The sequence below is a fragment of the Nilaparvata lugens genome, chromosome 9 (genome assembly GCF_014356525.2).
Source record: "Nilaparvata lugens isolate BPH chromosome 9, ASM1435652v1, whole genome shotgun sequence".
Taxonomy (NCBI): domain Eukaryota; kingdom Metazoa; phylum Arthropoda; class Insecta; order Hemiptera; family Delphacidae; genus Nilaparvata; species Nilaparvata lugens.
Genome location: NC_052512.1, coordinates 25,510,221 through 25,530,730, shown reverse-complemented (window position 1 = coordinate 25,530,730; position 20,510 = coordinate 25,510,221). Strand labels below are relative to the sequence as shown.

Sequence of the window (20,510 nt, the reverse complement as noted above, 5' to 3'; positions counted from 1 at the left end):
CTTTGTATCGCTCGCACAAAAAAGTTATATAATGGAATGAAATTTGAACAAATTTGGAAAAAAAAGTTTTTTGGGCTTTTGAAGGTTACAACTAAAAAAAGATGCGTTTTAGAGGAACATTTCATTTAATCATAGAAAAAGATTTTAAAAATATTTTCGTCTGAAAAAACGGTTGAATATCTTGAACGGTTATTGGAATACAAGCGATATAGCAAAACCCTGAAAATTTTTGCGGCCATCTTGTTTCCGAGGTGTTTGCCTGTGATTTCGACTTATCATCATCACGATCCTTATTATGCTAGACCTAACGAAGAAATTGAGACATCTTCCACGGCTGTTACTCAAAAGTGACCACGGAATGACATTTGCGCCCGGACTACAGTATAGTAGAATAGAATAGAATAGAATAGAATAGAATAGAATATGTTTATCCACCAATAAATACAATTTAATGTACATTAGGTGTCGTCAAGAATAATCCCATAAAACTACTGAGCCATTATAAATATATATTATCACACAAAATAAGTATTCACTACATTGACGGGCAAATTGAAAAATTCCTCTACATTATATAATGGGTTCTCTGTTAGCAGCTTTTTAACTTGAGTTTTAAAACGGGCTTGATTCATATATCTCACACTAACAGGTAGCTTATTGAATGCCTTGATTGATAATATTGTATAATGTCCTTGAAGTTTTTTTAACCTGACAAAAGGAACATTCAGGTGACATGCTTGTCTGGTGAAATGCCCGTGTATCTCAGACCTACACTCAAGAACATCCAACTCGTCCCTGACCCTGACCAGGAGTCGCATGATGTACAGGCTGAACACAGTCATAACCTCCAACGAAACAAATATTGGGCGACAGTGAGCGAGGTAGTCAGCATTGGCCATAAGCCTTACTACTTTTTTCTGAAGAAGCAGCACCCTACTAGTATTAGCTGCTCCACCCCATAGGATAAGCCCATATTGAATTAAACTCTGGAAAAACCCGAAGTAGGACGTCCTCAAATATTGCTGAGGAACAAGAGTTCTCAGACGTCTTATAAGAAAAACCACTCTACTGAGCCGACCACATAACCAGTCAATGTGGCATGTCCATGTTAATTTTGTATCTAGAATAATACCAAGTAGCTTAGCTGAAGTGATTTCATCTTTTATATTTTTCAAATTAAAAATAATTGACTTGGTTTTTTCTCGATTTAATAAGAAGTAGTTTGCCCGAAACCAAGAAGAAATGTCGTTTTGAGCATCAACCATCCTTTCCCTTAACATATCCAGATTTGCATCACATGAAAGTAATGATGTGTCATCAGCATAGCTCACTATCCTACTATCCACACTCACTCTAATATCATTTGTCATTATTATAAAAGCAATGGCCCCAGATTCGATCCCTGTGGGACGCCATATTTCACATATCTTGGATGAGAGAAGACACCATTAACACAAACCGTCTGCCTACGATCTGTCAAATATGATCTCAACAGCTGATTGCTCTTTCCCTCAATGCCAAAGTGTTCAAGCTTAGCCAACAATATATCATGGTCAACAACATCAAATGCACGGCTCAGATCGCACATGGTTACTCCAGCAAGGCTATTCATCTCAAAACTCTTCAAAATATCCGTCACCAAACTCTCCACAGCTTCAATTGCTGACCGACCAGACCTGAATCCATACTGGGAAGATGTGAATATATTCTTGCTTTCAAAATATTCATACAATGCTATTGCCATACCAGTCTCAAAAACCTTTGCAAATATTGATCCTACTGATATAGGTCGAAAATTGGCAGGATCGTCCCAACTCCCTTTCTTATGAACTGGCACTGTCTTGGAATGCTTCAGAATGTAGGGGAAAACTGCATCGTCAATACAGGCATTAATACAATTTGTAAGAGGAGTCACAATAAAAGCAATCACAGCTTTAATTAAGGAGCTTGAAAGATCATATATGTCCCTACTTTTGCTGTTTTTCATTTTATTTTCAATCACCTATTAATTTTTTTTTCAAATGTGAGAATATTGATACTGATGGGCACGCATCATAAAAAATATTGAAACCCAACCTTATAGAAATAGACACGGCCAGACATCTGTGTAATTCATGCAATGAATAATCCACTTGTCAGCTGATAGATTATGAATAAATTCTTTAGTTTGATTGATCCTATCTTCAAAGTAGATTATATATATTATAGTGATATCAGAGTATGGAGGAATTCCTTTTCTTTTCATATTCTCCTTGAAATGCACAAATTCAAAAAATCTTGTGTATACATCGACGTGCAGTTGAAAAAGATTCCTGCCAAATCTCATCGAATTCTATCAACGCGTTAGGCCGTAATCGCGTTACATACAGACAGACAAAAGCAAATCGAGTTAAAGCATAGACCTCACTACGTTCGATCAATGAAGAAATTCAACAATATATCTGTTCATAGTGTAAACAAATGACCAACACTAGCGGCTCGCCATCCACTCTGCAATGTGACCAGAAGACAAGCGTCCCGTCAAGATCAGTGATAGGCAGCCACTCGCCTTCGCTTGTCTTGTCTCGACTAAAATTGTAGCAAAGGCAAGCTGAGCCGAGTGAAGGAGAGCGGTGTCACAGTAGCCATCTAAACTCCCGCTCTCGTCGTTGTTTGTAGCCACTCGGTAAGAGTGTGGCGCCGGAATTATAGGAGCCCAAATGTAATATGGAGTAATAGTAAATGTAAAAGCGGGGGACACATATAACCGCACCGAGCCCGCGCCGTCCTACGGCCGAGCTAAGCCCGCGACACGGAGATGATGGTAGGAGAACACACATATCCGTGCGACAGCCGAGCGGCAGCAGTGTCTCAGTTCTGTAGTGCTAATGTGGTGTTAAACTATTGTTAATAATAAATATAACACTATTAAAAGCTTCTTACATCCGATTTAAATTTACATTTTTAATTTTAAACTAATTACCTGCAGACACAGAAGATGAGAATCATAGTGCTGGTACGGTATATATTTGGTATATATTCATAGTGCTGGTGCATAACAATATACCATCAGTCATCAGTTACATACCATCAGATACATAAGTCATGTACCGTATCGGAATAAAATTGTTATTTTCTGCCTTCTGCATCTACACGTAATCATTTTTAAATTTAAAATTTAAGACACAGTCACGGGCTCCTTCTTTTATACTTTTTTGTCTATTTTATTATTTACTATATTATGTCTATTATACCTTCGGCTTAACTTATTTGGTTCTACTTTTACTTTAACTTATTTTTCCGTTCAAACATATTTCTCATCACTTTGATCGTACAACACTGGAAAATTCCGTATATCTTCAATAAGTTTTTTACTCTCTATGTTGAACGAGGCCGCACCGTCAAAAAGTGAATTGAACTAGTCGGTGACGGCGCGGGCAACAAACACGACGACGGTGCTGGTGCGGTGCGGTAGTATGTGTCCCTACACGTTTGAAAGCCAACACTCGGCCGTACGCCGGCGCGGGCTCGGTGCGGTTATGTGTGTCCCGGCCATAAGGAGTAATAAGCAACTGTGAACTTTTTTATACCAAGTTGGCAATCCTGCACAATTTGACGGATATTTCTACAACACCAAATATCAACTTGTTCTATTCAGAATGTGACAGTTGAAACTACTAAAACTGGTCAAAACCATTGATCTGAACTTATTTGCATTCAGATAATGTGGCTGCACTTGTTTCTACTGCTAAATGTGTCACTGTTCGCGGCCATTGCTGATGAAAAAAATGCTCCAACAACCGACACTGAATCCGAAGACGACGAAGGAGACGCTGACGCTGACTATGACCCAGGCTTTGCTCAGGTTGGAGTAACCCAGATCAAAAACACAGATGAAACCGTCGATGCTGTCACTGTGCTACAAACCCAGGGTGTAACATGTGATCCTGGCCACAGACCCGACCGAAACGGATTGTGTAGACCGGGTAGACCCCAGAGGCGCAGACCTTAGCTACAATAATCAATGTAATGTATTCAAATTAGATCTCAATGATAGCTCCATAGAGGTATTTATTTGTTGTATAATAGCATAGTGTTAAGATAACATAATAAGAACATTACTCTTATTAATTTCTTAATTTATAATAAAAACCCTTTCGGCGAGCTAGCTTTGATCATCAGATTAATTCGAAGCACTAGGGCGCCCATCACTAATTCAAATTTATCACTCACGTGTCGAAAATCTTCTTGTAAGCCGCCGATGTCGATCCAACTCCATGTGGTCCGGGAATATGGTAGCCGGAATCGTCTCCTCCAAGGGGTTAGAAATTTAATTAAAAATGAAAATGACTTCTGCTTCACAATAGCATCACGAAGTCTTTTAAGAAATTTAATAATTTAATTTAACTTTAACTTTTACAAAATCATTAGTAAGGTACTACGCTCTAAAATATTTGGGGTCCTCTTATGGTGGCATTTGGCTGGCGAGTGCTGGTTCTCCTTTCTCAAGTTTTACAGATCCTATTTCCGACTTTCAAATTAGCATAAAATTTAAATATCTTAGTCCTCCGCCATTTAGGTTCAAATAGATCTTACAAAAAATACCAAAATATTACTTAGATTGTATGATTAATAGTTTCTTTGCTTTCGAGCAATATCGATAACATAGACTATATAACAATTCAACATAGATTCCGAACATTTATAGAAATATATATAAATATTTTTGAATTGGCCTACAATTGCCGCCTATTAACTGCCGTTTTACTATTGGTGCATGCAAATTTTATTTGGTATTCATGCGCCTGGTACCTCTTATTTCCTGAATACATTAAATTATTTTTATTTGGTTTTTTAATTATGCTCTTTACATGCTAGCTAATATTCTATACATTAATATTAATTCCATGCTACTTAATAATTAGCCACGTGATCAGGTGTTTTTTCACATTGCACACCATCTGATTGCAATAAAGCTCTGCCAAGGGGTTTTGGTCAGATTCTACGTTTCTCGGTTTGATCGATCTCTAGGTCACCGATCCGTGAATACATGTACATAACCTCAATCTTCAAATATTTTATATAATAATCTATTTATGAGCAATAAAATTCCTTCAAATCCTTTTTAGGTTTTTGTACCATTTAGTCAGAACAAGCTGATGCTATCTAATCTTAGTTATTATCTATTTGGCGATATTAGCCAGTTACTTTATTTTTAGACCTATTACTGTTTCTGTTAGGGCTTTTTATCTACCCAGATTTAATACTTTACATGGTGTAGGGCGTTCATGTTCCAAATTTTCAAGCCGATTTCTTATTAACTCAAGCCGATTACTGTCCTTATTGAGGTCCTTGCAAAAAAACTAAATCAAGCTTATTTTGTAATTCTCACCCTCTCTCACTCACTAGACAAAAGCACCCTATTGGCCGTCTACTACGCATATGTCTACTCATATCTAAGCTATGGAACCATTTTCTGGGGAAATTATGTTTATAGCGGTAAAATTTTTATAATCCAGAAAAAATGATAAGAGTCATTTGTGGATTGAGATCAAGAGATTCTTGCAAAGCATTCTTCAAAAACCTAAACATTCTAACGCAATACCATCTATTTTTATCTATCAATTGTTGGTTTTTGTTAAACAAAATTTAGATAAATTTCAATTCTGCACAGATAATCACGGGTATAATACACGTAATAGTAGTCTCATTGCTTTTCCAGTACATAGGCACACAGCTCTAAAAAAAACTCCATTCTACTCTGGAATACGTTATTTTAATAAATTACCTGCAGCCATCAGAAATCTAGATTCAATAAACAAATTCAAACTAACAGTCAGAAAAATGCTAGTAGAGAAAGCCCTATACTCTGCTGCCGAATTTTAATTTGTGAAAAGGGGCTGTAGAGTGTAACTTAACTTTTTGTGACTTTCATTTCCATGTGAATTTGATGAGATACATCATAGAGTGTATTTATTTATTTTACTTTCAAGAAGTTAGAACTAAGTCTTTTAGATATAATTTTGTTCTAGTATTGACATGTCACCAGTCGAATGAGTGTTACTCAAAAATTGATGTAATGTGACGATAAATAAATGAAAAATGAAAATGAAAAAATGAAACTGTCTATTAGGCTACTGTTTAAAGGTAGACGCACACAGGTCGTCTTCGGACGGATCAGACGATTAGATTTGATGCATTTTTTTCAATTGGTGTGCGCATACCTATCCGCATCGTATAGGTATGCGCACTCCAATTGAAAACAATGCATCAAATATAATCGTCTCATTCGTCCGATGCGTGCCGTCCGTCCGATGACGATCTGTGTGCGCTTACCTTTAGCCGGGTGAGAGTGTAAGAAGAGCACAATATGAGATTGATTGATTTATTTGATTTCCTTTGCCAGGTCTGAAGAGACCTATGGTAAACAACATGTTACATTGAAATCTCAAACCACAGAGATAAAGAAAAAACAAAAATTAAAAATATAAATAAAATTACTTCATTTTTTTGAGTAGTAGAATGATTACCGTATGTTTTTAAAATAAGGCCAGATACTAATACAAAAATAATATACTTTTGTAATATTTACGATAGTCCAGAGGGGAAAATGAAACATTGAAAATTAAAAGACTAGAATTAAAATCCATGAAACCAAAAGAAAAATTAATTTCACACTTCCTACAGATCTATATCAATATAGATCAAAGAGTCTAAAAATTGTATACACATATCATTTCAATCCTTGTCTACAGCTACTACTGTTTATCATCAGCGTGTTGTCGCTCGCCGCCATCAGCACACTCTGCAAAAGCAGCTACCGACCGCTTGTCTTCATTCACAAACATTATTTTACCCTCGAGACTAACAGCGTCACGATAAAGAACTACTAGGACTATCGGCTTGAGTTAACAGTGAAAATTGGAACATAAACGTCCCATACCATGGGATATCTTGTGCTATCATTCCTCTATGATATATTCATTTATTTCTGCAGGCAATCTGGAGAGAGAAACAGGCTCACCCCAGATCTGGTTCTCAGGTTCTCTCTCCCACATTTTGATGAATAACCCGAATAATTGACAAAACTAGACAGTAGTGCTAGGATTGATTTTCAAATTCTGAATGAATAAGATTTTGCATTTTCTTATATTTCACACATGTCGAGCCGTTATTTAGTCTATAGTACGGTATATGTTTTATTTCTTGTAGGCCTACTCCAAAATTCGTGTCTTAGCTCTATAGATGTTAGCTTGGTCAAAAATTGGTCTAATATACATTAGGTAGTAATATATGTTAATTAAATTTTATTTAATTAAACGTTTCCTATATATTTTTCTCAAATTGCAAAATAATTCTGCTAATTCGTAAGGTTAGTCTATACGATTTTATCCGATTCTGGGCATTGTTTGTTTATGGAAACATAAATAATAATTCAATTTTATCCAGCATAGCTTGCTTACTTTATTATATTCCAACTATATTTTTTGCACTTGCAGTATATTTGTGAGGTGTTTGAGGACGGCTCTGTGAATAGTGCCTTGGGGCGAAAGATTTTTGAATCGGACCTTGAAAACTGATGGGATCGAAAGAATTTGGTTCAACTCACACTACCTCGACACAAATCGTACGACTCCAGTCTCTCGACCTTACGACTTTCTCGCTCATTGACACTACTTCAGTTCCATGCTATTCTATTTTCTAACCATACTTGATTAAAAATATAAGATCTAATTCTTCACTTATTTGCATGTAACAAATTTTATAATAATTATTATGAATATATTTATTGTCTTATGTAATTCGTATTATTGTGTTATCTAAAATGATAAAACATCACTTTCATGAAACATAACCTCACTTTCATTAAAAATGCACGGTACTAGGCAACTCAAGTCGAGGCTCGACTCAGTCCACTACCTCCGTAGCCGTAGTGCATTCGTCTGACGTCAGCACAGGTAGGGGTCCTACACCGATAGAAACACTAGCTGATATAGATCAGCTGAAATCAACGAATTTTTATTGATATAGGAGTTCTACCTGTGCTGACGTCACACGAATGCACTACGGCTTTGTTTACGGAGGTAGTGCTCAGTGTCACAGTCGTGAGATCGCGGAGACTAGAATCGACTGGTCTGAGTGTCACCATTTGAAAACACATGCTATGTCGAGAAGAGACTGGAGTCGCGTGAGTGTGAGTTGAGCCTTAATGACCCTCAACCCCTCAAACTGCGAAGGAGTTGCTGGCGTAGTAGGGGTTGGAATCGCTCTCTCACACATCTTCCCCTCTCTGCATGCATACTTCCAGTGTACTGAATGTTTGAAGTGAGGGTACCGGCTCCAACAACAAACTCACCAAACTCTCACCCACCCCCCAAAAAAAAATCATAGCTGAGATGGGAGTTAAAGGGTCGTTATATCTTGCAACCTCTATTCACGAGGGTAAGTCAAATTATTATCTGCAATATAGGTGTATTTTTCTTTATGTTGGTTAGACTGTTGATGCATTCTTTTCTTATAATTTGTGCTTATATCTAGACTAGTTTTAAACAGCTATTTCAATTCCATCATCACTGGCATGCTGTTAATTATGGCAGCTACTTTATTCATTTGCACCAAATAAGAGTATAACGATTAGTGAGCCAACCGTTTTTAGTGGTAGGAGAGTGGACAAAATTTATTGAATTTCATTCATAAACTCTCAGTTATGGTAAAACACTATTCCCGTATAGAACTGAAAGTTTTGATGAATTTCCCCTGATACACCTTCCGACCTCGGAAAACGGTTCACTCAACGTTGGTGCAAATGATAAGTGGAGCAGCCATAAGTAAAAGCATGTCAGTGATGATGGAATAAGAACAGCAGTTTAAAACTAGCCTAGATATAAGCACAAATAAGGAAATAATGCATTATTAACGCTAATTAACAGTGCTACCAACATGAACAGAAATACACCTACATTGCGGATAATAATTGACTCACCCTCGTATATGGAAGGCTGATTGACAGGAATGGCACTATAGAGAGGCACAGTCACAATTATTGTTGTAATATTAATTCATATATTACAGATGATGATGATGATGATGGTGGTGGTGGCTGCAATGCTGATGACGAGTACCTCCCTTGGATTACCAACAAAAGATGGTCATCATTCCAACGAAGATCACGATTCTATTCTCAAGTTGTCAACTAATGAAAACGGCCACACTAACTATAGTGAGACACAGGATATCAGCCAACTTCAATTGAATTATAGTACTACTACTACCAAATACACCACACAAGGATTACCACTTACTACTTCATTATTTGTCAAACCTGCCCAATGCCCGGAAGGCCACAGAATGGACATCAATGGAAAATGCAGGCCTATCAAAACCTAAGCTGATAAAGTTTGAAATAGGCCTAAGAGTACAACTTCTCGGAAATGAGACTCATTAACCCCGGGAAATTTAATTCACAAAAATGTTTGCGTTTCTATTTGAGAAGTATACCTAACCTTGATTTTTTTAATTGTGGGTAGAAGTTTTTTAATATATGTTGAATTTTACATCCTCTTGCTAGAGTATCAGTACGCTATATTTACTCAAAAACCTTGAACCTGTCTTTGAAAATACAGTACATTTAACAAGAGTCCAATTATGAAATATCAATGTTTACTATATTCATTGAAGAAACCCGTGAAAAATAATTTTGTGGGGACGATAAAATATTTTATGAAACATCTTTGACCAACGTTTATCTATACAAGTAATAATATGCAGACCATTTTCTAAAAAGTTATTTTGCTCAGTGTATTCATGGAATTGTTTTGATTTTTTGTTGTTTTGTTATTGAAACTGTGTTCGAGTACATAATATTTTTATTTTGTAAATTGGTTTTTTTTTAAATATAATTTTGTGTCAAAAAAATAACGTATAATATCAAATAATTATTAATATAATCAATCAGTTAAATTATAACCTTGAATATCAAATATTTTATAAGAACCGCGTTCCGCAAGGATCTGTAAAAAACTTAAATATTTAATAAGAGGTAACAAATTAGAATTAGACCATTAAAGATATTTTATGAAATATTTGATTCTGTCTGTTTAGACCTTCAAAGATCTTCCATGAATTATTTGATTCAGTCCGTGGCAAAAAATAGCGAAGGTTGAGAACGGCCATTAGTTGAATATAGAAAGCGTTTCTGTTATGTAGGCCATAAAAGGTTGAAGACAGTTTAGCACGAATGTCATCACAGTATATTATTTGACAATCAATATACGATTGATTGAAAGAGCAGCCTCATTATAAATAAACAACAATTTATTTTGAACAGGGCGTCTTGAATTTACATTACATTCAAATTTATAGAATTATCTACAGTCTACAGTATTTACAAGGGCAAGGTTTCTAATCATCAAGAAATTCTTCGAAAACCTAAAAGTAGTGATTGAGTTTTCATTCATCTTCACCCCACGGCCTTGGTATTCGCTTGTTCTCCCAATTATCCAGGTCCATCTGGAAATAGATGAATAATATTTATTTATTCATTCATTATATCACTGATGAAATTGTCTGGCAGTCAAAGGTTCAATCAACATACAACACGTCATGCAAGTTAACAAGAGCAAAAATTCAACATAAAAGAACAGCATGTAAGAAAAGGCACAAGAGAGGGTGACGAGGTAAGGGTAGAAGAATAGTTATTTGTGCAACTAGTGCGCAAAGTGACAGTTTGCTGCACCGAAAGAAACGTTTAGGCGAGGGCGGAATGGTTTGTTGAGTGCAGCAGAGGAACTTTGCGCACGTATTTCACATTAAGTTTTTCCTACAGTTACCATTGAATATGAAAAGTGGGTAATTATGGGTAAAATTGCCTGAAATCCATCAAATGTTTTTCTGTGTAATTTTATTATTGATAAAAACCTTAATCCTAAAATCCTAAAGTCCTCGTTGTCCTTGGTTATAATATATAATGAATAATAATTAGCGCGTTGTGCTTGGTTGCACCTCTGCTCACTATAGCAGCCACAGCAGTCACTGTTACCAACTTCATTTTGATTTTGCTGCACTGTTGCTCCATATAACCTACTAAGTATTTTGCGTTGCCATGTTGCAAATCTGGAGTGCAGAAAAATTTTTCCCGCACTAGAGCGGAAAAGTGATTCTTTGCGTTCTGTAATCAGTGCAGCAATGGCCACTTTTCAACGTAACTGTAGGAAAAAACTATTTCTTACGGCTACAAATTGAAAACAAAAAATGTATTTGGTATAGGAGTCGCTCAAGAGAAAGTCGCACCTAGCCTGAATCTATAATTTGAACCGTCGATGTGCCTCAATGTTATACATCAGCTGGGACTAACATCTTAACGTGCCCATTCGATAACACGTGATTAAAAACTATCTATCAACTGGCATGAGTCTCCTTTCTGGGAGACTAGCAGGGGGTCCTAGAAAAAATGATAATTCTATCTGCAGAACAACTGTTTTGAAGAAGTTGTCATCAAATTTCACATCTTCCGTTCCCGATCTCAGGAAGAATACTAGCCAACTAAGCAAAAAGTCTGAGTTTGATTCCCGACCGCGTGCCTTTTTTTGAAAACTATCAACAATGTCCAAACTTTGAACTAAAATTAGTTATAAGCTTTTATGAAAGATGAAAAATAAATAACTAAACTTTTCATCAGAAATAATAGAAAACCGCATCCTGCGATGTGCAGAGGCTGCTACCTACACCACAGGGGTGCAGAGGGCGAAGCGCAGAGGCTGCTACCTACACCACAGGGGTGCAGAGGGCGAAGCGCAGAGGCTGCTACCTACACCACAGGGGTGCAGAGGGCGAAGCGCAGAGGCTGCTACCTACACCACAGGGGTGCAGAGGGCGAAGCGCAGAGGCTGCTACCTACACCACACGGGTGCAGAGGGCGAAGCGCAGAGGCTGCTACCTACACCACAGGGGTGCAGAGGGCGAAGTGCGAGTCAATAAAAAATTGAACAATAATTTAATTTAGAAAATGTAATGTACATAAGAATTGAGATAAACATGATAATAAATGAAATAAGTAATTCCAAGACCAACAAAATAAATAATAATTGAGTGAAATACATTGTAATAATAGTAACTAGTAAAATGTTAATAGGCCTGCAGTACTATTGGATAGAATTAGAAATAAACCAAAGGAGGTCCGATTAAAGCAAGAATATATACTAGTGAGTAATATTTTATCTTGGCAAGGAAAGTAGTGTGAGTGAGCCAAACCAGATTTTTACTTTCCTTGCCCTATTACCATATGTAAGGAAAGTATTGCTTTACGAAAAAATTGAGGTACCCCAATTTCTAAATTTCTGTACGTTTTAAGGTCCCCTGAGTCCAAAAAAGTTGTTTTTGAGTATTGGTCTGTATGTGTGTGTGTATGAGTGTATGTGTGTCTGTGTACACGATATCTCATCTCCCAATTAACGGAATGACTTGAAATTTGGAACTCAAGGTCCTCACAATATAAGGATCCGACAAGAACAATTTCGATCAAATGCAATTCAAGATGGCGGCTAAAATGGCGAAAATGTTGTCAAAAACAGGGGTTTTCACGTCTCCAACAATTTTGATGTATACCTAAAATAGTCATTGATAAGCTCTATCAACTGCCACAAGTCCCATATCAGTACTAATTTCAGGAGCTCCGCCCCATTCATGCAAAGTTTGATTTTAGATTCCCAATTCAGGCTTCAGATACAATTTAAACAAAAAATTCTGGTGTGGCGCACTCACACAACTTTCCTTGCTCATTGAACTGTAAGCCCCATTCTTGAAGGAGAATAATTTAGGGGAATAACATGATGACGATTGGCAGCAACATATTTGAAACTACGATCAGACTACTGTATATGTATATATATATATATATAATAATTATTATTGTTTTCAGAGTACTTTTTCCTTTGTGTGAATTGTGAAATTCGATGATATTTTTTTAAAAGTCGTCAAAACTACCTACAGATGAAATATTTCGACTATGTGTTCTTTTTATGAACTGAAAAACATGGTTTTTTAGTGATTATCCGCCATTTTTCTCAAGAATATTACGGAGCTCCTGCAATTTTCCCAGAAATGAGACTCATGTCAGTTGATAGGGCTTATAAATAGCTATCCATGAAATTTGAAGAAAATCGTTAGAGCCATTTTCTAGAAAAACATGACTTTTTAGTAATTATCCGCCATTTTTTCCGCCATCTTGAATTGAATTTTATTGAATTTCTTATTGTCGGATCCTCATGGTATAAGGACCTTAAGTTTAAAATTTCAAGTCAATCGGTTAATTGAAATGGAGTTATCGTGTTCACAGACATACACACACACACAGACCAACACCCAAAAATCATGTCTTTGGACTCGGGGGACCTTGAAACGTATAGAAAACTTGAAATTAGGGATTTTTTTTTGGAAAGCAATACTTTCCTTACCTATGGTAATAGGTAAGGATAGGTAATAGGGCAAGGAAAGTAACAAGTGGAAAATCTCTACAATTAATGTCCAGTAACATTCTCACCTAAAATTGAAAATAAGCTTGAAATTCGAGAAAATATGATCATTCAATTGCAAACTATTGGCAAGTTGTAAGCACGATATGGACGGCAGGATAAACCTCCACCAAATATGTAAGCAATACGTGCCTTCACCGAGTATGTAAGGGTGGGAAAATTAAAAACAAGAAATGATCGTACTGGTTTTTGATAATTAAAAACAAAACAATAAATTATTTGTACAAAATTAGAATTATAATTAGAAATTAGGAAATAACTATAAACAGATGAATATTTCAAGGGCTACTCGCTTGGCTGCTAGTGAAGATTAAATTTGTTGTGGTTATGGAAAATTTAAAACAATTACTCAGTAGTCACCTACCTTAATGAAAAATGGCTTCCCAATTTGGCATCCACTGGTTGAAACGCGACGTTAATTATTAATTAAAAATAAAAAAAAAAACTGATCTAATGAAGTGGGTTCAGATCCCTTCTTATTCAATAATACAATTCTCTTTAAACTGCCCGAACTGTGACAGGAAAACTGTATTATAAAACAAGAACAAAATCTATCCCCTTCACCAGAACAGCCGGACTTTACTCACAGTCCTAACGAACGAGCTCACACACCACAAGTAAAATTTTTGGGTATTAATATATAACTCAGTCAATGCCAAACATGAAGCCATTTCAAATACATATTTTTATCAGTCGCACAAGCGAGCACGTTTGTTATCAAAAACAAAAGAGAAAGCTACAATAATTTTGATAACAAATGAAATAAACAATCTTTCTGTCGATGACAAAAACTGTTCAAAGACAAAAACATTGTTCATTAAACTTTTCTAAATTAAAACTCTAAAATCCTGATCAATATGAGATAAAAAATATATGATTCATATATATGTCCCATATGACCACAAAGTGTTGATTCTCTTAAATCATTCACTATGAAGAACAGACTTCGTGTGTCTCCAGCGTTATTGTTCTGTAACCAGCTGGCTCAGATCTTTGAATAGTAGACTTGAGATGCGCGTGAACACTAGCTTCAGGTGATCAATTTTTATAACTGCAAGGAAAGTTGTGTAAGTGCGCCACACCAGATTTTTCTTATAGTCGGCCAGTATGTAAACCCTTCCATAAGTTAAGAATTAATTGTACAGTTTTGTTTTCTGCCCGGAAGTAAATAAATTTGAAAGAATAAGGGCCGTTTGCACAGTGTAAGTTTAAGCTACAGCTTAAACCAAATCTGTTTTTTTTTTTTTTGGTTTAAACTAAAATTCCGTTTGTGCAGTATCAGTTTAAACATCCAAAACAGGAGGTTTAAACCAAATAATTTGGATTAACTAGTCATCTGTAAAATTTGATGGGGAAACAGCTAATAGTAAATTATTTTTCGACGTTTGTTTTTAATGCTTCTGTAGACGATAATAATTATTTAGGTTATAGTGAATCATTATTGATAGAATTCACAGAAATTGATAGAAGTTTTTAATGCGATTGATGAAGATAACTGCGAAGAAATTTTGGAACTGAGAAAAATTGGGCAAAAAACGAATCATTAAAATTTCTGGGATGATAGAGAATTTTTTAACGGTCTTGCTTGAGTAAAGCAAGGGCCAATTTAGTACCTATTTGATTAAATAAGCCACTTGATAGAAAATCAGACAGTTTTTATCAGTGATTTTTGATTAGAAAACATGTTTTTAATAACAAATAACATATATTTGCTTTCGAGAGATTTCTAATAAACGAGGAAAACCGTAGTAGATTTTCATAACAAAATAAGGTTTTTATCTTACATTCTAGATTATATTTTTTGTGTCAACTAAATATAAGTTTGTTTCTAATAGTAATATAGCATTTCATAATTTTTTGAAGAATTTCTTGATTGCTTTTCACTCTTATTACCGTACAACTTACAGCTCTGTGGATTTTGAACCAGGAAATAGTAGCTACATAACCTCAATCCATAACCTCATTGATGGTTTGCAAACAAATTTTCCTGTAAAAATTACCCTTCCTGATATTATAAACGATCACATTCTATTACCAACTCAACGCTAAACTAGTTTAACTTAAACTGGATTAGTGAATGGACTGAGAAAACCGATTCAAGTTTAAACTTTCAGATTAACTTAATCGAATTTAGCAATCTATATTGTGCAAACGGCCCTAATACGTTGATGTTGTCAACACTACTATTAAATATAATTCGAATGTTACTTTAGTGTCCTTCTTTTCTTTCCAATAAATTTGTTTCCTTGTATGGTAAGAGACCTTGTGGTATTTCTCCATAATTGAAAGAATAAGACGCTGATGTCAATTCTACTATATTTTTAGTGGTATTGACAACATCAAAGTCTTATTCTTCTCATTTATGGTGAAATACCACGAGATCTCTTACATTTACTGGAAAGAAGGACACTAAAGTTATATTCACTTCAGACTGTCAGCTTTTGTTGAATGTAAAGCGTTGGTGCTTTACATAATTATGGAATACTGAACGTTCAAAGTAAATCTCATAATAGGTTTACTAGATAAAAAAGCATAGAGGTTACAAACCTTTTTCAACTTCTCATATTCTTCTTCTAAGGTATGTAACTTGCCCCCTGTGATTTCCTTTAGTGCTTTTATGTCTTGGGGTGATAGAAGCTCACTCTTCCTATACTCGTACCTGTAATCAATAAGAACGCAATATTATAATGAAAAGAGAGCACTTTACTTTTGATAAAAAAAAGTTGAGACATGAGCTTCCAGGCGACCAAATAAACGTGTTTCAACATTGTGTGAGATTGAAACTTACTCATACCGAATGATCCGAAACTGACATGTATAATATCAGTTATTATGTTGTGATTGGTTTCAAATGAAAAATATAGTGATTCATCTAGACTACATATCTATAGTGAGATTTATGTTATAAAGGCGTTGTATCTACCTGATAAACATTGATTTGCTATCTTGGTAGCAATTTCGAAAGCACATGAATGCTACCCCTTACAGATGATAAAATTTTTCAACAGACTGCCGATTTGTTTTCGTGAGCTGGAGTATGGGAAGTTTTGTAGGCTGGTACGTGAGAAACTCATCATCTCTGTACGACTCACTGAGAGATGATGAAACCGGTGGACTTGTGGACCAGTTCGAGATGTTTCATGATTTATTATTGCATTCCATCTGCAGAACCACATGAAACGACCTATCAGCAGCCATCTCTAGTTATTTGTGTATTAATTGTTTTATACTTTGACGAAGTCTGTCTGGGACTGCCGGTCATGGACTAAATATACTAATTTGATCCGACGACAGAAGAAAATTAGCTTTGGTTCTTATGAGTGTTAAAACATCGGCAAACTCTAATTCTGTAAAGCCTTTCTTCCAAAAATCAATTAACTTTATATACGGCACTCTTACTCAGTCTACGTCCGCACAAACAAAAACTTACCTCAATATAAATACATACTATACAAAACAAATAAACGCGCCGAATTACAGAATCGGGTGCAACAATGCAAGAGCTTTTCTTTAGGATGCTGATGTTTTTGATCTGTGATTTCAAGTAAAAGGATTACCATAAGGATATAAATGGTAGGTCTATATAAATATCAAAATATCATTATAATCTGGGAGTACTCACCTCAAAGAAGCAAATTCTTTTAAAAATAATGTTCCTAATCCAACTGTTAGAAAGAATGGAACTGCATGTTTGAAGAAATTTGATTTTGAAATTTCTTTCAATTTCATTATGATATTATTCATCTTAATTACAAATTAATGTTTGTCGTTATTATCAAGGGCGATACAATTTGATAATTCATCAGTTCATTTCCAAGACTATCAAGTTAAATCAATCTACTTAAATACGTGAAGCTGAAATAATGACCAAAACCAAAATTATCTTTATATTTGATAGGTTATGTTTTTTATAACCTCTTTAAATTATAAACAGATGATTAGCCACTGCCTCCGGAATGAAGATGGCAATGGCACTGATGAATATTTGATTAATATTCATGGATTTTATTATTAATAGCTTCTTTCAGGTTAAAAAATTGATGTTTTCAAAGATAAGAAAATAATATTCCATCCAGTTTCATGGGTTTGAATTCAAACGCTTTTCATCAAAACCGTATCAAAAATATCTTGTCGTCTGGACGCAATGGAAACGAACAAATAAATTCTACGTCAAGGCATTTGATCGTCATACAATACTTCTGAAGGTGTACAGTCTAACAGTTTTGTCTTTCAATAAACAAATCAATAATAATATTATTATACGTCTCACGTTATAATAATTGCAGCATTTGATTAACATTGGTGTTGCTATCCTTGTCTATAATTCAACAAAGCGTTATTCTCTACAGGTCACAAATTTGAAGCATGCTAAATAGAGTTGTCATCGGTTTTTGAAATTGCTCGATAAGAAAGATTCCGATTTCAACTTGTTCGATTAATGATTCAAGAGTTCAATATTTATTTTATTGTTTTTTTATTGTTATTGTTTTACAAACTTCAATTTGATATATTTAAATTATAATTTGTTCTACATTTTTTCCCATTATTGGAATACTTAATACATAATCGGGGAGTCCGATCTCACTAGGCATCAAACCTGCATCCTTGTAGAAACCAATCTGAAAAAACAAACCAATTCAAACTTTTTTTTGAAAAAATTGGAAACCCCAATGGGTACTAAATTGTAAAGTCTCATTTAGGTATTAATAATTAAAGTTTATTTATTTATTCAATCATTCAGAATTATACAACTTACAGAAAAGTACCACAGGCTAACTTATGCTTAAAACGGTTCCAGTTATAATTTTCACTACCTATCTTCAATTTTTTCAAAAAAAAAATCCAATTTTGGGAAAAAAATAATTTTGAATTAGAACTCAAATGTATCAAATTTGAATAAAAATTCTAATTCCATCAAAGAGCTAACCATTACTGCTGACCACATTTTCTTCTGTATTTAATGCTATTGATGAAGTTGATAGGAAATCTGGAAAATATCAAAAATGTGCCAGTTGTTTGCCTGAAAAATGTTGAGAATATTTTTAAATGGAGCTAACCATAATTACTGCTGACCACATTTTCTCCTGTATCTAACGATATTGATGAAACCCTACCTACCAAAGTTTGATGTGACTATCAAACCTTAAGTGATGAAGACTGAGCAAGTCTGAGGGTTGCTCAGACTTTATCTGGTAAGGCTTTGTTATATTAGGTTGGAAAATGCTTGGTTAGAGGGGAGCTCAATGGTTGGCTGGACTGCATTTGTTAGTTCGAGTTAGGCTTTGTTGGGTTGGGGATAATAAAAAACTCAGGTTACAAAGGTTTGGGTTGAAAAAGGTTAGGTTAGGGGAGGTTAGGTTGGAAAGATTTTGCATAGAAAGGATTTGGTTAGGAGGCATTAGCTTAGAAACACTTAGGTTGAGAAAATCTTAGGTTAGGAGATACTTAGGCTAGGAAACTGTTGGGTTGGGAAAAATTAGGTTAGAAAAAGCTTTGGTTTGTGAAAGCTTAGGTTATGAAAAGCTTTGGTTGGGGAAAGCTTCGATTGGGAAATGCTTAGGTTAAAAAAAGCACAAGTTAGGGAAAGCTTAGGTTGGGGAAAAATTGGTGAGGAAAAGCTAAGGTTGGAAAAATCTAAGGTTAGGGAAAGCCTATGTTAGGAAAAGATAAGGTTAGGAGAAGCTAAGGTAAGGAAAAGCTTTGGTTGGGGAAAGCTTGGGTTAAGAAAACCTTGGGTGAGGAATAAGCTTAAGTTGGGAAAAGCTCTGGTTAGGAAAAGCTTAGGTTAGGAGAAGCTAAGGTTGGGAGAATCTAAGGTTGAGTGAAGCTTAGGTTAGGAAAGCTTTGGTTAGTGAAAGCTTAGGTGAGGAAAAGCTTTAAGTTAGGAGAAACTTAGGTTAGGTTGGGTTAGGTTAGGTTAGGTTAGGAAAAGCTTAGGTTAGGTTGGGTAGGTTAGGTTAGGTAAGGTTGGGTTAGGTTAGGTTGGGTTAGGAAAAGCTTAGGTTAGTTAGGTTAGGTTAGGTTAGGTTAGGAAAAGCTTAGGTTAGGTTGGGTAGGTTAGGTTAGGAAAAGCTTAGGTTAGGTTAGGTGGGTTAGGTTAGGTTAGTTAGGTTAGGTAGGAAAAGCTTAGGTTAGGTTAGGTTAGGTTAGGTTAGGTTGGTTAGGTTAGGTTAGGTTAGGTTAGGAAAAGCTTAGGTTAGGTTAGGTTAGGTAGGAAAAGCTTAGGTTAGGTTAGGTTAGGTTGGGTTAGTTAGGTTAGGTTAGGTTAGGTTAGGTTAGGTTGGGTAGGTTAGGTTAGGTTAGGTAGGTTAGGTTAGGAAAAGCTTAGGTAGGTAGGTTAGGTAGGAAAAGCTTAGGTTAGGTTGGGTTAGTTAGGTTAGGTTAGGTTAGGTAGGAAAAGCTTAGGTTAGGTTAGGTTAGGTAGGTTAGGTTGGGTTGGTTAGGTTAGGTTAGGTTAGGAAAAGCTTAGGTTGGGTTAGGTTAGGTTAGGAAAAGCTTAGGTTAGGTTAGGTGGGTTAGGTTAGGTTAGGTTAGGTTAGGAAAAGTTAGGTTAGGTTGGTTAGGTTAGGTTGGTTAGGTTAGGTTAGGTTAGGAAAAGCTTAGGTTAGGTTAGGTTAGGTTAGGAAAAGCTTAGGTTAGGTTAGGTTAGTTATTATTGTTTTCAGAGTACTTTTTCCTTTGTGTGAATTGTGAAATTCGATGATATTTTTTTAAAAGTCGTCAAAACTACCTACAGATGAAATATTTCGACTATGTGTTCTTTTTATGAACTGAAAAACATGGTTTTTTAGTGATTATCCGCCATTTTTCTCAAGAATATTACGGAGCTCCTGCAATTTTCCCAGAAATGAGACTCATGTCAGTTGATAGGGCTTATAAATAGCTATCCATGAAATTTGAAGAAAATCGTTAGAGCCATTTTCTAGAAAAACATGACTTTTTAGTAATTATCCGCCATTTTTTCCGCCATCTTGAATTGAATTTTATTGAATTTCTTATTGT

General features: G+C 35.4%; 1 protein-coding gene across 1 annotated transcript; it reads right to left on the bottom strand.

The window, feature by feature from the left end:
• Positions 1–10,206: 10,206 nt before the first annotated feature.
• On the bottom strand, positions 10,207–17,442 carry LOC111055603 (cytochrome c oxidase assembly protein COX16 homolog, mitochondrial). Its single transcript, XM_022342834.2, has 3 exons — positions 17,131–17,442; positions 16,056–16,167; positions 10,207–10,488 (listed from the first exon to the last, which is right to left on the bottom strand). Exons 1-3 carry the CDS (start codon positions 17,250–17,252, stop codon positions 10,429–10,431), a joined length of 294 nt encoding a protein of 97 aa, XP_022198526.1. The 5' UTR covers positions 17,253–17,442; the 3' UTR covers positions 10,207–10,428.
• Positions 17,443–20,510: the final 3,068 nt, after the last annotated feature.